Genomic DNA, 16,942 nt, shown 5'->3' with positions numbered 1-16,942 from the left:
ACTCTGCGGTTAGGATACAGTCTATTGAATAAGTTTTCTTTTCCTTTACACTGCATCAAGTATTGTTCAGTCACCCCAAAATCTAATGAAAGCTCTTTAGTTCAACTCTATGAAGAACAAACGGGCTATGTATGCACCACAAACAAAGTTAGAAAACTTTCAAAACGTGCTTTTATTTTATAGTCATAATTTGTACATTTCAGATATGATAAACACTTGAAACATCTACATTAAAATAATGCTAAAACAATGCACAACCAATGACTGAAATCATAGACAAGTTGAAAAAATTTTGAGCAATGTTTTTAAAGAATTCTAAGACTATACTGTAATGCATTAGCATTTTTCTGTCATTGCTTAACAATACAGTAGCACCAGTATACATACTGACAGGCAGAGCCGATGCATACTTACATTTGAGAGGAAATTTTCTGGGAGGAGGGCTTGTATTTGTTTTTTAAACATAGTTTGTCTTACAGTATGCAATATGTGCATAATGCTGAGGTTTAATTAAGTGCAAAATTTCTCCACTTTATCCTTTGGTATGTGCATTTAACAGGGTGGAATGGAACGTACCAGATCAGCTTCAATGCAGATGTGGACAACAATTTTTGTAACTAATGGCACATGTCATTTCACCAGAGCAAAATAAAAAAAAGAAAGAAAAAAAAAAGGCAGACATTATTACAAGATAAGAACTGGCTTGCGAAAACAATGGTGTTTCTCAGTTTAGGCTTCATCAAAAGGGAATGGTTAAGCTTTTACTTCCCTTTAGCTTTGTTCCTTGGTCGAGTTCCACTGAAGGCAGGACGGTGCAAAAGGAATAGCATCTGGCTGTTTGCTCTCCACCATGGGCAAGGTACGAGAAGAGGGGTAAGCAAGGTGCAAGTACAAAAAGCCAAAACCACAGTGCGTGGAGGGGGGGGGTCAGACTGTGCTTTCACAAATTATTCAGTTCCATTAGAGTCTGGTCCAGCATCTGGTGCATATCGAGGTTCTCTTCTTTAGCGTGTGACAGTTTCTCTGTTAGAACATCAAATGAAGAAGTTTTAATCTCACACAAGCGAGCAGGAGTGACTCAGCTGGTTAGCTTGCATTAATAATGAAGCTGGCTACATCATTCAGGTCAGTCATTAAATTTGAGTGCCCTTTTTTTTAAAAACCCAATCTACACAAAAAAAACAAGAGAGACACACTGAGTAAACAAGCTCATATTATGATATGCAAGCAACCATGCAAACAGATCACGGTCTACAACAAAATTCTTATTAATACACAAAAACATAACAACAACTTACAAAACAATGATGATTGTATCATTTTATAATAGTAAGCTGCAAGATTAGAAAATGATATATCTGAGATGAATCCCTGATCTTTACTGCTTCACTATAAATACATTTCCACAAACAGCAACACAAATTTCAAGCAGTGCAGGCATCGTTACGTGGACAATGCAAAACTGGAAGAGCTTTGGATCGTATACTGGGTCAGATTGTCGTACACACATCAAAAACAAAACCGTAACAAACAGATGAAAACATTCACACAATTTAGTCCTCATTCAAGGCCACGCGTAGCTCATTAGTGAGAAGGCGGTTTTTCTCAAGTTGCTGGTAGAGGCGATCTTTGCAGTCAGAGAGCAAGTTGGAAAACAGAGAGAGGACAGGAAATCAGGAGGAGGAATAGGGAAAGAGAAAGTGCATTGCCTGTTGACACCTACCTTCTTTAGAATACAGCACTGAAGACTTTTTTTTATTCTTTGTGAAACACACTGAAAATATCTGAATAGCCTTTTAATTAGCATGATCCAACAATGTTTTGCTGTTTCTGTTTTTTGAAAGTTTTGCCAGTCCAAGTTTTTTTTCCCCTTTCTCTGCAGCAAGTAACACATGGCAGGACAGTGTGTTGAGTGAAAACAAAGGAGGAGGAGATTTAACCCAGAAAGGTTAAAAGGAACCATGGCAGCACAGCATAACCTTGAAATAAAACTTTTTTTGATGGATACTGCGGCAACATAATAGATATCAACATCAGAACTGGATAAAGTGCAACTGAGAATCAACCACTGTTTGTTTTTGAGTTTAAGAATGTGGCTCGGCAATTGTTCTTCACTCAAAACACACAGCTCCAGAAGAAAACTGCTCACTCTGCTTGTCTGTCTGTGCCTGACTTTGTACTTTGTGGAAATAAGTTTAATAAAAAGACTCAGAATGTGTGATTGCATATTTATTCAAATATATGACAGGATACTGTGTATCATACAAAGCCCATGTGTCATAATCACTGATATCAGTTTCATCCAAGTTCTCCAGCAACCAGATGAGGCTCAACAAATCTCACATACCGTTCTATATTCCACCATTACACCCATTACTCCACTTTACCACAGTCTTCCTGATAACAATCCAACACTAACTCCCTCCAATTCTCAAATCTTTCCAGTCAGCTCATCCTGCCACAGTACTAAATACTGGAAAGTGCTTGCATGCATCAGTCTCAAATGCTAAAGAGAGAAGACAAGTCAGCTCAGCTTTCAGTCAAGTACCTGAAGATGTTCTAAGTTTATGTGCTTTTAGCACTACTGTGATATTCCTAATATCTCAGCTTCACATAACAATATTGAAGAAAATAAAATGGACATCCATTGAGATCTAGAAAACTATGCCAAGATAAGCAGGGTGAAGCTCAACTAATGGTTTGTTGAGATGCAGAAACAAAAATCGAAAACATAACTTAAAATCAAGGCTTCCTGGTTTTATTAGAGCCACTTGAAAATGAATAGAAATTAAAAAGAAAAAAAAAAGGACAGAGTAAAGAGATACAGCTTACATAGAAGGAAAGACGTTTATTTTTTACACAACGCAGAAAGATTCTAGGATTCTGTACAAGAGATGGGATGCCGTTAACGTTGACATGAGGATGAAAACATGAGGAGGAGAGGAAAGCAAAGACAGAGAGGGAAGGGAAAACGGAGAGAAGGCTGGAGAGAGCGGACAGGTGCCGCTCATCCGGCAGGAGGCGTCTTTGATGAGGTGTAAACAATTTATCTGTGTGGGAGAGAAGAGGTACAGTGAACCAAGGGGGGGTCGGCGTGGGACCTACGAAAATTTAAGATGCGCCACCACTCAACAATACACCAGAACCACAGGAGTCACGGCACTGCACTGCAACTGCAAAAACTACAATGCACGATGGAAATGCATTGTGGGATAGAACACGCTGTCAAGCACAAACTAGAGGTCGATCAAGACCTTTCTGCTAAAACACGAGGAGCAGCGGTGGATCGGACAGATGCCGTGCGCCTTTGTCGATCTCCCACAGAATGGCCAGATGTTGAGGGACAACACCTTAATTTAGCAGAACTGGGTGGTAGGGTGGGCTCAACCACAGCGATGCTTTAACTATGACAGCTCAACTGGTGTGATGACAGAACGAATGGAGGAGGGCAGGGAAGGCAGGGAGGGCAGGGGGGTTGGGGGGTTGCACAAACACACGGGGGGGGGCCTTTCTTCAAGAGAGAAGTAGACCATATTAGTAGAAGTGGAAAGAGGAAACAATTCACATAACCCTGAGTGAATCAGATTCATTGAAATGCTTCCTTAACACAGTCTGTAACCTTTTGATAGACAACCTGCATGCATTGCTTAGGATGTCAAAATATCATGTGAAATTACCATGAATATTTTGAAAATTAAGGAATTATAAAAATGCATACACTTACCAGTTACAATGGTTATGTTTCACATAAAAAGTAATACAACTCACGATTAAATGAGCTAAGAAATGTCAACAGACTCATGCTGTCTCTGTTCATGCATCACATTACTTCAGTCCTGTTCACAGTATTCTCAAACATGAATGATACTAATACAAATGGCGTGCAGTATCATTATACAACTTAAAAGTGAGTTGTAATTATTGCTTAAATTACACAGACAGGGAATACCTCAATGTCTGCTTTAAGACAATAAACTTTAAGACTATATAAAAACATAGCTGCATAACCATTTCTTAAGTTTAGGGACAGATGCAAGAGTTGGATGTAGTAACAATGAAGGGTACAATAAGGTATCAAGGGAGGGGGGGGGGGTTTAAGGATGGAGGTGGAGCGGCTGGTGTGCAGAGAAGGAGGGGAAATGAGGGAGTGACGGCGGAACAAGCAGGCACAGCAGGTTGAAAATTACATGGAAGTCATGTCGTTGAGGGCGTGGTCCAGCTCCTCGCTGATGGCCTTGTACTTCAGTTTCTGGGCATACAACTCATCTATTGGTGGGCCAGGGCAGGTGTAGGGAGGAGAGGAGGGGAGGGGAGGTGAAAGTGACAGAGAGCAAAGGTGGAGAAGCGCATGACAAGGAGGTGAAGAGTGAAGCGTCCAGACCATCGATGAGAGAGAGAGAGAGAGAGAGAGAGAGGGAGAGGACAGGAAGTGGTGATAGGAAAGAAATTGGGGGAAAAAAAGGAAAACAAAGTTACACCAGAAAATGATAGAATGAAAGTGCATAAAGAAAAAAAAAAGGAAAATTCCTCAACACCATCAAGAAATGGAGCGTTTATTTCACTGCCATATGGCTCTCGGCCCTTTGAACGCTAAGTCAACATCCAGGCCTGATATCTGATAAACATCAAAGCCATTCTTTCCCACCTTAAAACTCAAAAACAAATCAACTAGACTTAATAGAGGGAGGATAAGAGTCACCACAACAACAAGTATGAAGCTGTCTGAAAAAGAGCCACGATGAAATTGAGAGGGAAGCAGAAACAGAGGTCAAGAGCAAAGCAAAGAATGGGCTGATAAAGAGACTTTCTATAAAAGCACTGAGCACTTACCCAAACACCACGACTAGTATATACGAAAAACATTACAAAGTAACCAGAGTGGCATTGTGAGGTGAGGTGCGAAAAAACCATACCTTCCAAGTCATCAATGGTCTTCTCAAGCTTGGCTACTGATCTCTCAGCGAACTCAGCACGAGTCTCAGCCTGTGGTAGAGAGACAGATTTATGAGTTAGCCCAACACTCCAACTGCGAAACAGCATCTGTGGGTTCAGCTCACAACTCCAGATAAGGCCATGTGAAACTTTACCTCCTTCAGCTTGTCGGTGAGGACCTTGATCTCCTCCTCGTACTTGTCCTCCTTCTGTGAGTACTGTGGGACGAAAACAACAAGAGTCAAAACTCTGAATCTCCCCGTGTATTCAAAGTGATACCACACACATCTTTTAATACGTTTATCTATCTATCTATCTATCTATATATATATACATAAGTGAAATAAAACTGATGTGACTGGCTCCTCAGGCTCTTCTGCTCCACTGAGCGTGCAGGGGGAGCTGAGGGGGTCTGACAGCGTGCACTTTGCCAGGAGGGTGGCACTTACCTTCTCAGCCTGGGCCTCCAGTGACTTCAGGTTGTTGGTCACAGTTTTCAACTCTTCCTCAAGCTCAGAGCATTTGCTGGTATTTTAGACAACGAGGGGGGTGGGGGAGTGGGATAAAGTTGCAAAAGAGACAAGGAAGGGTTGGGGAAAGGGGAGGGGGAGGAGGAAAAGGAGGGAATGCGAGGATGGACAGAACCGGAGGTGGACACAAAACAAGGTGGAGGGAAAGTAAGAAAGAGAGAGGGAGAGGACACAAAATAAATAAGAACTACAGGGAACGAGGCGGGAACCCCAAGTACTGTAAAAGTGCCTTAACAGAGCAGGAGTGTGAGAATAGCTCTTGCTGTCACACAAAAAGTAGTTGATTACTTGGTTTTGAGCTAAAAATCATGCATCTCTTACAAGGTGAGGTGTTATTCTTGCACAGTCCCTGCCATGTTAGAGGCGTGAAAGAGTCTAAGACCCAGAAGAGAAGAGAGTGAAAGACGAAAGTAACAAACACGGCAAGCAAAGCAGAGGCTTCATTCAGCGGCATGAACGAAAGTGAAAAGAGCCACTCATCAGAGATATAAGTGTGTGTTAGTTTTTGTTTATAGTACCTGTAGGACGGAGGAGTTTAGTGATTTCATGCCTTGCTCCAAAACCCTTAGCTCATCTTCCACTCTTCGAGCCCGTCTGTTTTAGTGGGTGCGGCGTACGTGTGCAAGCCATAACCATTCAAACCACGAAGGGCATGCAAATAAGCATCACATACAGTGAGAACACAGGGCACACTGTTCAAATGAAAACAAGTCCTATACTTTGTGTGTATTAGTGCTGGAAGCTCCAAAACGCTGTTGGATGCGTGAGTGCAAAACACAGACTTTGGGTAGGAAAGTCTTACCTTTCTGACAGCTCAGCGCGCTCCTCTGTACGCTCCAGGTCACCCTCAATGATGACCAGCTTACGGGCCACCTTTAGGTACAGCACAACAAAGTGTTACAAGACGTCTAATACTTAGTATGTGGTCAACAGGCTTTTCCTCAAAGTGAAATTGATTCTAATTTGATTTAATCATACTTTGTAACACTTAGCACAATATATGTAAACATTTAATGAATGGTTTTTAATAAATTGTATATAACACACTAGAATTTGATTACATGCAGATTTATGGTTTATAAATGTACAGTGCCTGCCAATAATTATACTTGTTTCTAAATACATCTTTATATATTGTCTAAAAATGGGGAGGGGTTGTAGAAGTAAAGTGTCCCCTCATGCTTTTTTTTTTTTGCGGAACACTGTGAATGCCTGCAATGCCATAATGCTTAAATGCTTTGTAACTGGTCCTTTAACATTTTAGATATTATTGAAGAAAAACTGATTGCAGTAATTAAGAAACTGCATGTTTGGTGGTGCAGGATTTTTTGGGGGGCAGCTGCCAGCAGCTGGAAAACTCGCCTCCTCATATTTGCGGTCAGCCTCCTCAGCGATGTGTTTGGCCTCTTTCAGCTGGATCTCCTGCAGCTCCATCTTCTCCTCGTCCTTCATGGCCCTGTTCTCAATGACCTTCATGCCTCTGTGGGAGCGAGCAAACAGTCAAGGGATGTTAGGCATCAGGAGCTGGGATTTTGACAGATAGCCTACCGTCTCCCTGAGGACATACATGACTGGTAAATCTTTAATACACTCTTCTACAGTGGGTGGCTAATTTTCTAGTTTTCTGACATGAAAGAGAGAAAATGCAGAATTTGGGATGTTAGGGAATGACTGCACTGTCTGACACAGCTGGTGAGACAGTGAAGTGTCTAACATCCATCTCTGCAGCACAGAGGCACTGTTTATACCCCATACAAAAGGGCCGGGGGGGGGGTCTCTCTGCCCTGCCACCTGGTCTCTACGGCAAAAGAGCAAGAGTGACACGGCAGAGACCGCGCCGCTCTAAAGAAACCCACCTCTCGCTCTCGTCAGCAGCCTTCTCTGCCTCCTCCAGCTTGGTCAGGGCAGTGGCCAGACGCTCCTGAGCACGATCCAACTCCTCCTCAACCAGCTGGATACGTCTGTTAAGGGAAGCGACATCTCCCTCAGCCTAGGAGGGGTAGAGAGAAGAATGGAACGTCAGAACTCGGGGGTCTTTAACAAACAACCTGGAAATCACATAAGTGCACACATACACATCAGCCCAAAGAATGTACTTGTACTTCAATTCATGCCCGGTAGGTGAGTGTTTCTGTGCGTCACCTGTTGGGAAAAGCCCTCCCAGGAGGCATGCCTGTGCTCCTCACTGATTGTGTATAATGATAACAATGTCCCAAGCTGACAAAAGGGTTGAATACCCTGCCTCATTACTAGGCCCCTGGGAGAACATTAACAAGGCTCAAGTCAAAGTGCCTGAGACAATTACACTGTAGATGACTGCTCACATGGTGCGGATACAACCACAGAGGAGGCTCTCTGGTTGGTTCACAACTGTCGGAGACATTTAACTGGTCACATCTGAGACGTTGGTCCCTGCTAAATGATCTGGTATCTTTTGGAGAAACACTGCTATTCATTAACAGGGATGTGGTATTATAAACACAGAAGGCCCTTAATATGAATATTCAAACTTCTGTCTACTTCTGCTTTCTGATGTCCGCTCAGCAGGTATGAGACCTGCACTGTCCTGAAAATGCACTGTGAAAACAGGATACAAGTACTAGAACTCTCACTGATTGACTCACTGAAAAGGTCTTTTCAGGCTGTTTACCCTGCAGCTCACATTTAGCGTGCAGTGCAGGACCAAAGTGCATCTAAAGGAGTTGAAGCCTGTGAAGGAAGTTACAAATAATCTAGACACTGAAGCACTTAAGTTTCAACCCCTTTTAAAACACCGTACATATCATCAGTTACAGACTGAGCTTGAGACAGACTGTGGCTGCTAGAGGCCCCTGCAGAAATTTATTTCCCGTCAAGATAACTGCCGCTATGTTCACAGGGAGGGAAATCACTCTTTGTAGCTGTGAAAACCTGTTGTCCTTATATGGACAAGTCAAAGAGCATTAAGCTCACAGTGCACGCTGGCAACTTAAATGTTGCCACATTTTAGTTGTAACTTCCTGGTTGCTAAATATAATTTTTTTTTTTTTTTTTTTGAAAATGTTTAACCTTGTGCTGTAGTGCCAAGAATAAACGGAACTCACTAGAAAGCAGGTTGAGTGGGGGCCGTTACCGCGAAGTGCATCAAAGGAGATGCAAATGAATTAAAGTATAGAGGGGGTGGGAAACACAATGTGTCACGGCTGTGAGAACCTGGGCATCACAGGCCTAACGTTGCCAATTATATGCGCTTAGCCAGGAGCACAGCAGGCAATCAAACCACTCAGCAGAGCACTAGTTTGAGGTGGCACTGCAAGCCGGAGCCAAGAGAAGCTCAGCTTGCAGCACTGCGGTGGTATCAAAGGAGAAACCCCGCTATCTCACTGCGTATCAATTCAAAATGAATGCAGGAAACTGATCGAATGCGCACAGACAGGACTTAGAGGATGAAGATGCGTGTACTTTTTTTTTTCTATAAGCGAGCCCCTGCGCGGTAAACATGCTTACTTGTTCTCTGGCTTTCCTCTGCGCGAGCAACTCCTTCTGTAATCTCTCGGCTCTCTCTTCAGCTCCGTCTGCCTGCTCTTGCAAGGATTTGATCTTTCGTTTTACCGCCTCCAGCGATGTAGCTCCGGCCATTGTTTGATTTACAACTATAAATATACACACACAAACTATATTCTGCGCTGTAGCACTATTTCCGAGAAACTGACAGGCGGCGAGGTGACGTCCCTGATTGTGCTGAAAGCTGCGTGAAGACAGTGCGCAAGCTTTCTGGAGACGCACTCTGCAATGCCTGTTATTTGTCCAGGAAGTGCCTCTGATATCAAAACAGGCCTAAAAAAATACATATTCTCTGTGATTGTGCAAAAGCGTCACACCGTGGAAATTTGCTGCGATGCGCCATAAAATAATAAAATGTGAAATTTAATTGATACAAAGTAAGAATACTTTTTTATTGACAGGATCACACCCAGTCAACACACGGTGATGATCAGACTTGCGGCTGAGCTAATAGAGCTACAGCGCCCTCTGCTGGACATTTGTCAGCAGTACACGTTGTAATAAAATCTGAGACTACAGGCCACTCAGAGGTCTTCACTGAATGCGGTAATTACAGGCTGCGTTTTAGACTTTGCAAATATCGCAGAAAATCCCTCCAAAAATATGAAACAAAAAGCAAGGCTATAAAACACTGAGTAGTAGTTAAAGTCATTGGAGCACTACAGCCATACGTAACCACAGCAGTATACAGGCCTATAGGGAATAAAATGCAGCATCAAATGTGATCGGCTAAAACTCAGTAGACTATAAAGTACAGTCACTATAGCCCTAACTCCCTGAAGAATCCGATTAAAGGATTATTACACCGGGGTTTCCTGAGTTTATAAGCCACGCTGCATACTGATTCCTCTGATTGACTCTTGGGAGCAGACATCTCTCTCTGTCTGCTGCACTTGAACTCGACCCTTAACGGACTGTTTGTCATGAGAAAATGTGTTTTTGTCTCCAGCAGGTCGCGACCTTTAAATGCTTCAATCTAGCCTAAATTCTTTACATAGTTCTCCAATCATGGATTTATCCAAAAGGGGAAAAGGCATTATGAGCAAGAAAATATTAAAAAACGATAATTTATTTAATATTGCTGTAGATGAGCTAAATATATTTTTAATTATTATGCTGCCTGTGACATTTTGATGGGAAACTGTGTGTTTTTTCCCCTTTGGTAAGCAAAGAGCGCAGCCCGCAGATGTGAGCTCTATCTTGACCATATAAAGCAGTGGGCTATATTTATCCAGGCGCTTGCGCTCAGTGCTTCTGGGAAGACTGCACATTAGACTACTTCGCTTTTCACTCTGAGAAAGACTTCCTCGGCCAAAGACCTATAAGACTGAACACATCCAGGTCAAAAAACAGAAAATGATTACACAATACAGGCTGCTAATGTTAATGAGTCAGCCTATCACTGACTAGCATTTAAAAGAAATCTTTTTGTGTGAATCAGTTAAACAACCAGTTTGACTTTCTTTGGGCTGACTTGTAAGTGATTGTACATGTGACAAAACACGAATCGACAGTTCAACAACAGTTGGTCATGTGATCAAAGAGTCAATTTAGAGTTTGACGGTCAGTTTTCCAGGAAGGGCAGGTGTGCCAAAGATAATAGACGAGTGTAATTTGAATGACCACAGAGAGGAGACTGAACTCCTCTGGCGAGTTGAACTGTCGTTTCCCAAACTCGCAGTGATGAGAGAGTGAAGGTGTGAAGAAGCGTGGTGCGGGGAATGGTGCCATTGAGAGTCCCTTCCCTACTTACATCGGTGGCTTTCTTCTCAGCCAGCTCAAGTTTCTCCTGGGCATCTTTAAGAGCCTCAGAGTACTTGTCCAACTCATCCTCAGTTCCCTTCAGCTTCTTCTGCAGAGCTACCAAATCGTCCTCAAGCTGAGGGCTGAGTTTTCAGTGCGGGAGCAGTTTTCAGAGGTGATCAGCAGGAGTTTGCGTGAACGCGCACAGGGCGCAAGAGCGCGGACAGATTGGACACACAGGACAGAAGTAGGACAGGACAGGACAGGGGAAAAAAAGGGAGAGAAGGAGAGAAAAGTTAGGGAAGCTCATGCACGTCAGGATCAGATACCTTGGTGGCGACCTCCTCAGCGGTCAGCAGCTTTTCCTCAGCAGTTTGGAACTCCTCAAACACTTTATCTCTTTCGTCTTCAGTAACGCGCAATTTCTTTTCCAACTCTCTTATTTCGTCCTCTAACTATACATGCATATAAAAGACATTATAGAGTTAAACAATATGAAATAAACATGCACTGATTCAATGAAAGATTACTTCTTTCCGATTTTCTGAATGATCAACATCATAATTTTGGCTATATTTACATCACCAATTGCCAAAACAGTTGAGAAGAGGTTTTATAACATCCAAAAATCAAAAAGGATGGGTTATTCTTAATTTAATCCTTATTTGGGATTATCCAAGAAAGTAATTAATCCGTATTTAGGACGCGATCCATTTAATGGGCAGCAGCTTTTTACTGGTGCTGCTGGTATTCCTGCTTTTTTTATATGGATCTGTGAGACTTTCCTCAAAAGAAAAAAAATCAGCCGACCTGTTTGCTTCTGTCCTCTGCTGCTTTCTTGTCTGACTCAGCCTGCTCAGCTCTGTCCAAGGCATTCTCCTTGTCGAGCTTGAGCATCTGCATCTTCTTCTTGATGGCATCCATGGCTGCTTATTTGCTGTTCGGCGGCACCAACAAAAAACGTCCGGAAGAGAGTGGGAGAGGGGCCGAGGGGCGTCTGTGCCTAACTGAACGCTAAGCTGGAGTGCGGGCTCTGCCTGACTGTGCCCTGTCAAATATGTACTTTCAAGGGGAGGGTGACTGGATTCCTTTGGACATCCAATACTTTTTTGGAGGAGGCGTGTGTGGGTGCCCGGGCGTTTTTTTAAGGATCTGCTCAGCGATTCGTTGCTCCCAAACATTTGACTTTTGATACGCCTTTATATGGGGTGTGATGAACATGAAGGCAGCTCCCACGGAAGGGCTTCCTAATGGTAATGTAACACAAGCCATTTAATGCGCAGAGAAGATGCAGATGAAGACCATTTCTTAGAATGAGCACATCATTAAATGTCTGCATGGCACTTGTGTGCTGTATGTTTAACCACTGTGACAACTCATTTAAAAGCAGCACGTGATCGCTTTCTCTTAATTAAGTGCCTTTTGAGTTTATTCAGTTTCCAGTGTTATTGGAATATGGGACATATTTTATTTCTCTTATTTCACAGTGAGAGTGTTCCCCTTTTTTTTGCTCTGTGACTGGCTGGGAGTGGGACCACATGCAGCAGCTGCAGCAACAGTTTGACCAGGCTTCTGGCAAAACCTGCAGCCACTGGTGTCTCTGTGTCGGAGTGTGTTTGGGTGGGTGGGTTAGCGTAAGTTCCTCTGGGATAAGTTGTAGTGGCTCTGGACTGGGAGTGGGCCGTCTGAGAAGAGATGCTTCGGTAATCCATGCAAACCCTAGAGGCATTGTTCACAGTCTGGGGGGCTCAAGGCAGGGAAGTGTTTACCTGATAATGTATCTGATATCCTCCCTGTAAACTGTTGATGTGTCATTTGAATGTGGCACCACTGCCTCCAGCCCCAGCCAGGCCTCAATTACTGCAGCTGAGCCGCTGATTGACTTGGCATTTGAGCCATGTTAATTGCTCTGCAAACTACTAAAGAAGAATAAAATCAGTTTATGTGCAGTTCAGCTATTAGCTCTAATAAATCTGGGGGATAAGAATGTGTTATATTATATTCTATACATGTCTATTATAGTTATTGATACAGTATATGAATTACAAATCAATAGTTTGATCCATTAATCCCTTAATTTTTTTTTTAAACATTATATAAATGCACTGGGCTAAGACATACAACTGTGGTGACTGAGGACACCCCAAGTGTCTTCTAGTCTTCACAAAGATCCTCAAGGATATTTTTAGGACCTCCTTCTCTTTCATGCACCTGCCTTGGTCTGTAATATGGATCCAAGGCTCTGTGCCAAGAGTCCAAGGTCTTACGCTATTAGATACGTCCCCTAAAATAATCCTCGTCTTGCTCAGGCTTTGGTCTGTTTTATAGATTATTGTTGCTACGCCTGGCAGACTCACTCATGCTTGCAGAATCAGATAGGGTGCTTTACTCAATAAGGAGTAAAATATGACAACAGCAGAGAATGATGGGATCAGAAACGGTTTTAACAATTTTCTTTCCTATAATTTAATTTATTGTCCTGGTAATTCAGGCCCCAGCCTTGTCTTAGACTTTGATTGATGGGCACAGTAATAGAAAAATATTTTGGTAATCAAGGCCCTGCCCATGTTCTAACAGACTGGCATTTGTATAATTGTGACTGGCACTGAAAAACACTGGTCACAGATCCGGCCTTATTGCTGCCTGCTTTTCTCGCACTCACTCAGAATCAGTCTTAGGTAAATACATGTGGGTTTTAGGATCACATTTCTGGAAAAGTTATTTTTCTTTTCCTCAATATGCATATGAGTAAAATATGATTTAACTCCAATAAATATCATAAAGCTTGGGCTTAGTCTTCCAAGACACTGCTTTACTGAATTACTTTATAATTTACTTTATTTAATGTTTATAGTGGGTTTTTTAATTTCCATCATGTCGTCGTGTATATTTTACATGTAAAATATACTGTACTACACACAGACTTGTAAATTCAATTCAAATTTAAATTCAATTGATTCTTTGCACACAGTATTCTATGCTGTTTATATGAAGTCGTATTTAATATTTTCAGAAAGGCTTTATACTGTTCTCACCATTGACAGTAAAGCATTGGTTGTACTCTTGATTTGCAATCTGATCTTGCTCATCTTCAACAGCATTTTCCCTTAATGGACTCAGGGGAGGTTTGTGATGGCACACTAGATTTGCTCTGGCATTCTGGGAATGAAAATAAGCTCCATTATGATGTTTTCCTTTGACATATTGGCACAGTAAAAATAGCCCAGAGCCCAATACACTTGTTCTGATTAAAGTAGTCACAAATCTCTCCTCCTGTCCAAACATTACTGAAAAGCTACTGCTTTCCAACTTACATCTCGCTGGAATATTAAAAGCGCTCACATTAAGACAGCGCTATTTTGCTTTAATTTTACAATATTATATTTGATATGTGATCAATATTTAAGACAGTTTAAAATGAATCCAGACATATAAGTTTGTGCTCAGTTTCTCTAAAGCTTCCATACAGAACAGCTGATGAAAACATCTGAAAAACATTTCAACCTACATCCTATCATTTACTTTTCATAGCGTTTGAATTGACACTGAAACAAGACAAATCAGGTAATTTACTTGCAAGAACAACAGCAATTACCAAACAAACTAATGTTTATGTTACTATTCTTGCCGTACTTTCCTCCCTCCCAGATCTTTGCCATCAGTCACAGTCACATTAGTGAATTTATTGCCTTCAGAGGGCTTTGTCTGTGCTCATTCAACAGCCAAGAATCTTCTCAGTATTCATCCTCCTAGGCGGCAAACAGCTGTGAGGATGTAGTCTGACTTTACTGAATGAGGAATTCATTCCCCACAATACAGAGTGAGTCTTGTGGTGAAAAAATCAGACAACTGTTGCCCATTTTCTGGACAGATCTTGAGATACTCTGACGTGCCGGAATCCCGATCGTCTTTGTCTCCTGATTCATTCGTCTACATGAGGCGACAGCTGAGTAAAAAACAGGTGCAGCAATGAGCAGAATTCATATTCATATTCACTACACTATCATTATCTTTACATTCTACCACGTGAGATGTTTTATGACAACTGTGGCTATAAACAAGGTTGTAAAAGTTATAGTATACAGAACCACATTAAAACATGAGACAACTCTGAAGCCACACAAATATTTACAGTGATACGATCAGTAAACATAGATGTAAAAGGGTCAAAAAGTGGCCATGTTAGGGGTCAAATAACCAAACTTTACATCTACATTCAGGAAATTGACAAAAGAGTTACTCTGCGACTTTGTGGCCATGAGGCAGCAGCACAGTTTGCCTTCTGGCCCATCTAAACAACACAGAGCTGCCTTTCCAAGTGTTTCAGTATCAAACTAATACTGTAACACTGTGTTAGTTAATCTGTTAGGCCCACAGTGACAGCCCACTATGTATATGGAATGTCCGGTTCTCCTCAGTCACCGCTAAGGGAGGAGCCAAGCTCGACTTGGCTGTTGTGCCTGAAATCATGTTTGCATAAGAGCACCCTTGGGAGAGACATTTAAGGTTCTCTCATGGCTAAAATCTTACTGCATTAGAGAAACTATGTGTCTGCCTCAGTAGAGGTTCAGTCACAATGAATGTCTGAGGCAAAAGAAAAGGCAAATTCTTCCAGGAAAATATCTTAAACTACTTGCTCTTCAGCAAAAATATGTCATTTGGTGTGAAGATGTAATATTTAGAAAAACAGCATGATCGTTGTTTTCCAATTATGTACTACTGATTTCAATGGGCAGGGTAGTTCGCACTTAACGTTGAGTCCACAGTCACTGAGTGAAACTCTGAGAAGCACAGCCCTGGCAGGCTCCTCGTCAAATATCATCCAAAGATTTCTGCAGACATCGTCCAGATATATATATAGAGAGAACTCCTTGGCTCTTTGGGACAGTACCCGTGGGATTAGATAGCTCCATGCAGGGTCATAATCATTTAGCATAGCAAAAATGGAGAGGGGGTAGTAGGAGGATGCAACCCAAGCTGTAACCCAAGCCTGGCCGATGCCCTACTGCCGCTGGGTTTATTCACAGTAATGTTCCACTGACCTATACCGGTAGACTCAAACTGGTATATTAGCGAGCACAGGTGGACATCTAACCACAACCAGGGAACAGAGACAGCAACAGTATTTTACTTGATGGATAGTTGCAATAAGGCTGTGACACTTTGACTCACGCAGTTCACTGTGGTGATAAATCTGTCATTAAGGGCGTAAATCACACAGAAGTGTCCCTGGGTCAGTTGTAATTCCATTTAAACTTTTTATATAATTCAAGGAAACTGAGGACTACAGTATGAGGTGCTCAAAAATCACAATTTTCACTACTCTCCATGCTTAAGGGTTTGAGGAGTCAAATTCCTTGGTGTATGAAGGTCAAATACTTCAGCTGCAGGTGCTTCATTGAAGATGGGCAGCATTCCTCCTGTGCCAAGTTATTTGCTACAGTACAAGTAGCTGCTGTTAAATGAAAGGATCTGTCATCTCTCAGACTGTAAAGACCTGTAATAAATCTCTCACAGGCCTGGAATAGAGCACAAACTTTTAGTCTTACATGGTTTTATGGAAATCCTCATGACTACTGCATTTTAAAGGTTCTTCTGGGGCTGGCCCAAGGGAAAACTGTAAGAAATATGCTCTTTAAAATGCTATATATAATAACAAGTGAACATCTAAAAGTACTTTTGAAGTTCAGATTTTGCTCTTGAATAGATACATTGGTGAAAGTTGAGATTCAGATGTAATTTCCAGAGTTTAAGAGATGGAAATTTGCCAAGAATCCTGACTGACACTCTGCGAGCAGCTATGTCTTACTCAGAGAAAACAAGCTGAGCTGTGGAATAAAAATACCAAACGTGAAGGCTCTTCCAGCGCTGCACAACACAAATGTGGGTAGAAGTCATAATGGAGGAATATTTGTGGCCTCGACAGGGCTCCTCCCTGACTGTTTGTTTGCGTTTCCCCTCTGCAGATGGGGACACACAGAGAGGCAAGAATGTCAGCCATATCTGATGCTGCTCAGTCAGCTTCAACTAAAAGAGAGGGGGTGGGGGGTGGGGTGGGCAAAAGCTTCGGACTGTCACGATTCATTTCAAGCTCATGTGGGATGCCATGCGAGAATCCTGGCGTAATATTAAATTCTCAAAAGAAAAAAAAAGGCCAGACATGTCATAGCATGAAAACTGGAACAAAAAAGTCA

General features: G+C 42.1%; 1 protein-coding gene across 11 annotated transcripts; it reads right to left on the bottom strand.

The window, feature by feature from the left end:
- Positions 1–153: 153 nt before the first annotated feature.
- Positions 154–11,805, bottom strand: tpm1 (tropomyosin 1 (alpha)). 11 transcript variants are annotated; one of them, XM_051073369.1, is made up of 10 exons: positions 11,559–11,803; positions 11,078–11,203; positions 10,759–10,884; positions 7,319–7,452; positions 6,825–6,942; positions 6,265–6,335; positions 5,382–5,457; positions 5,088–5,150; positions 4,914–4,983; positions 154–1,023 (listed from the first exon to the last, which is right to left on the bottom strand). In XM_051073369.1, exons 1-10 carry the CDS (start codon positions 11,670–11,672, stop codon positions 941–943), a joined length of 981 nt encoding a protein of 326 aa, XP_050929326.1. In that variant the 5' UTR covers positions 11,673–11,803; the 3' UTR covers positions 154–940. The 11 variants fall into 11 exon arrangements, with proteins under 11 accessions (XP_050929326.1, XP_018519701.1, XP_050929323.1 ...); XM_018664182.2 differs by lacking the exons at positions 154–1,023; positions 10,759–10,884 and adding exons at positions 2,834–3,050; positions 4,188–4,266 and having other exon boundaries at positions 11,559–11,802; XM_018664180.2 differs by lacking the exons at positions 154–1,023; positions 11,078–11,203 and adding exons at positions 2,834–3,050; positions 4,188–4,266 and having other exon boundaries at positions 11,559–11,798.
- Positions 11,806–16,942: the final 5,137 nt, after the last annotated feature.

The sequence above is a fragment of the Lates calcarifer genome, linkage group LG10 (assembly GCF_001640805.2).
Source record: "Lates calcarifer isolate ASB-BC8 linkage group LG10, TLL_Latcal_v3, whole genome shotgun sequence".
Classification (NCBI taxonomy): domain Eukaryota; kingdom Metazoa; phylum Chordata; class Actinopteri; family Centropomidae; genus Lates; species Lates calcarifer.
This window is presented reverse-complemented; position numbering and strand designations above follow the sequence as displayed.